The sequence below is a fragment of the Propithecus coquereli genome, unplaced genomic scaffold (genome assembly GCF_000956105.1).
Source record: "Propithecus coquereli isolate 6110/MARCELLA unplaced genomic scaffold, Pcoq_1.0 Scaffold76, whole genome shotgun sequence".
Lineage (NCBI taxonomy): Eukaryota > Metazoa > Chordata > Mammalia > Primates > Indriidae > Propithecus > Propithecus coquereli.
Window position 1 is genome coordinate 1,817,503 of NW_012153729.1, and position 1,430 is coordinate 1,818,932.

The 1,430-nt window shown below is 37.6% G+C and overlaps 1 protein-coding gene across 1 annotated transcript in view; it reads right to left on the minus strand.

The window, feature by feature from the left end:
• LOC105824691 (ATP-binding cassette sub-family A member 10-like) overlaps positions 1-1,430 on the minus strand; it is a 132,571-nt gene that overhangs the window by 7,942 nt on the left and 123,199 nt on the right. The window contains 4 exon segments of the mRNA XM_012662225.1: positions 338-432; positions 506-581; positions 873-1,051; positions 1,277-1,368. Coding sequence (XP_012517679.1) covers positions 338-432; positions 506-581; positions 873-1,051; positions 1,277-1,368 — 442 coding nt within the window.

Below are 1,430 nucleotides of genomic sequence, written 5' to 3' on the forward strand. Positions count from 1 at the left end.
TACTAATGTTCGGAAAAAAAAGTTGGAGTAAAAACCGAGAAATACCACACTATAGGACTACCAGTAACTGAAAAATAAAATGGAAGAAGAATAAACAGACAGGGAAGATGAGTTAAGAGAAAGAAAACCCCAACAAATATATTCAAGAGTCTATTTGAATCTTAAAATGTCTATTGCTTTCTTCCTCAATGACTTTTGAATGCTATACTGGTTTCATTGATTTAAACAGGGATGTGAGTAGCAAGGTTAATGGAGCAAAATGTAAAAAACAAACAAACAAAAAACCAACTCGAGATGTATACTATTGACTTTGACACTTAATATTCATCCTCCTCACCATATTTGCTGCTGCCCCTTGGGGTCCATCCCGGTAGACGGCTCATCCAGAAGCACCACCGATGGGTTCCCCAGGATGCTCAGCACGAAGCACAGCTGGAACAAAAGTAACAGCCTGTCCAGCACCCATCTATGGCAGTAGGCAGAGTAACCCTAAACCCTGCCCTACCTTTCTCTTTATTCCCTCCGATAAGGTCTTCACAGGAATCTTAAGTTGCTCCTGGAGCTGAAGAGCTTCCACCAATCTGACAAAAAAATGGTGTGATTTTACATGAGGTATATGGCAAATGTGCCTATCTAAAACAACAGTATGGAAAACTCTAAGCACTATTAATCTGAAAATAGTGCATTTAAGTATCATTAACATTTTCATAAACAAATAATAAATCATATGATTTTGTTTGTATCCAGATTTTTCAGTCGTTTTATTTGCATAAAAATTTAAAGACTTGTTTATGATCTCCTTTTCATATATAATGAAGAAATTACATGTCCTTCCTTCAGCTAAAAATTGTGAATGAGACATGTCTCTGTACCGTGAAATACTAAGAGCAGCATCCTCTTTGCTCAGTCCATTCACAGCTGCATACAACTCCAGGTGCTCTTTCATTGTAAGGCTGGGCCACAATGAGTTTTCCTGAGGGCAGTACCCCAAGAACTTGGGGCTGTGGTCTTCCTGTTGCCTCACTGATGCTCTGCTGTCTTGTAATACCACCTACATAGGACAATGAATGTCAGATCCACCCTTGGCTTTTCCTCCAATCTGTCTTCTACTAAAGAAGATAAAAGAGGCCTTTAAGCTACAATATTTTTTAAGCATGCAAGAGAAATTCTTTTATCTATTTATATGTTTTCTGAAAAAAAAATTTGATTTACTGATAGGAATAATAGGAGGATACCATCGATATTTAAAATGAAATTTCCTTCACATGTCACATACCACTCCTGCAGTTGGCTTTGTGCACCCAGTTATCATTTTAATAGAAGTACTTTTACCAGCTCCATTGTGTCCTAGTAATCCCAAAACTTCACCTGGAATAAAGAGTCACCATCAATATTTGTGCTTTCAAGGTTGACTGACCTAAAATTGCAAA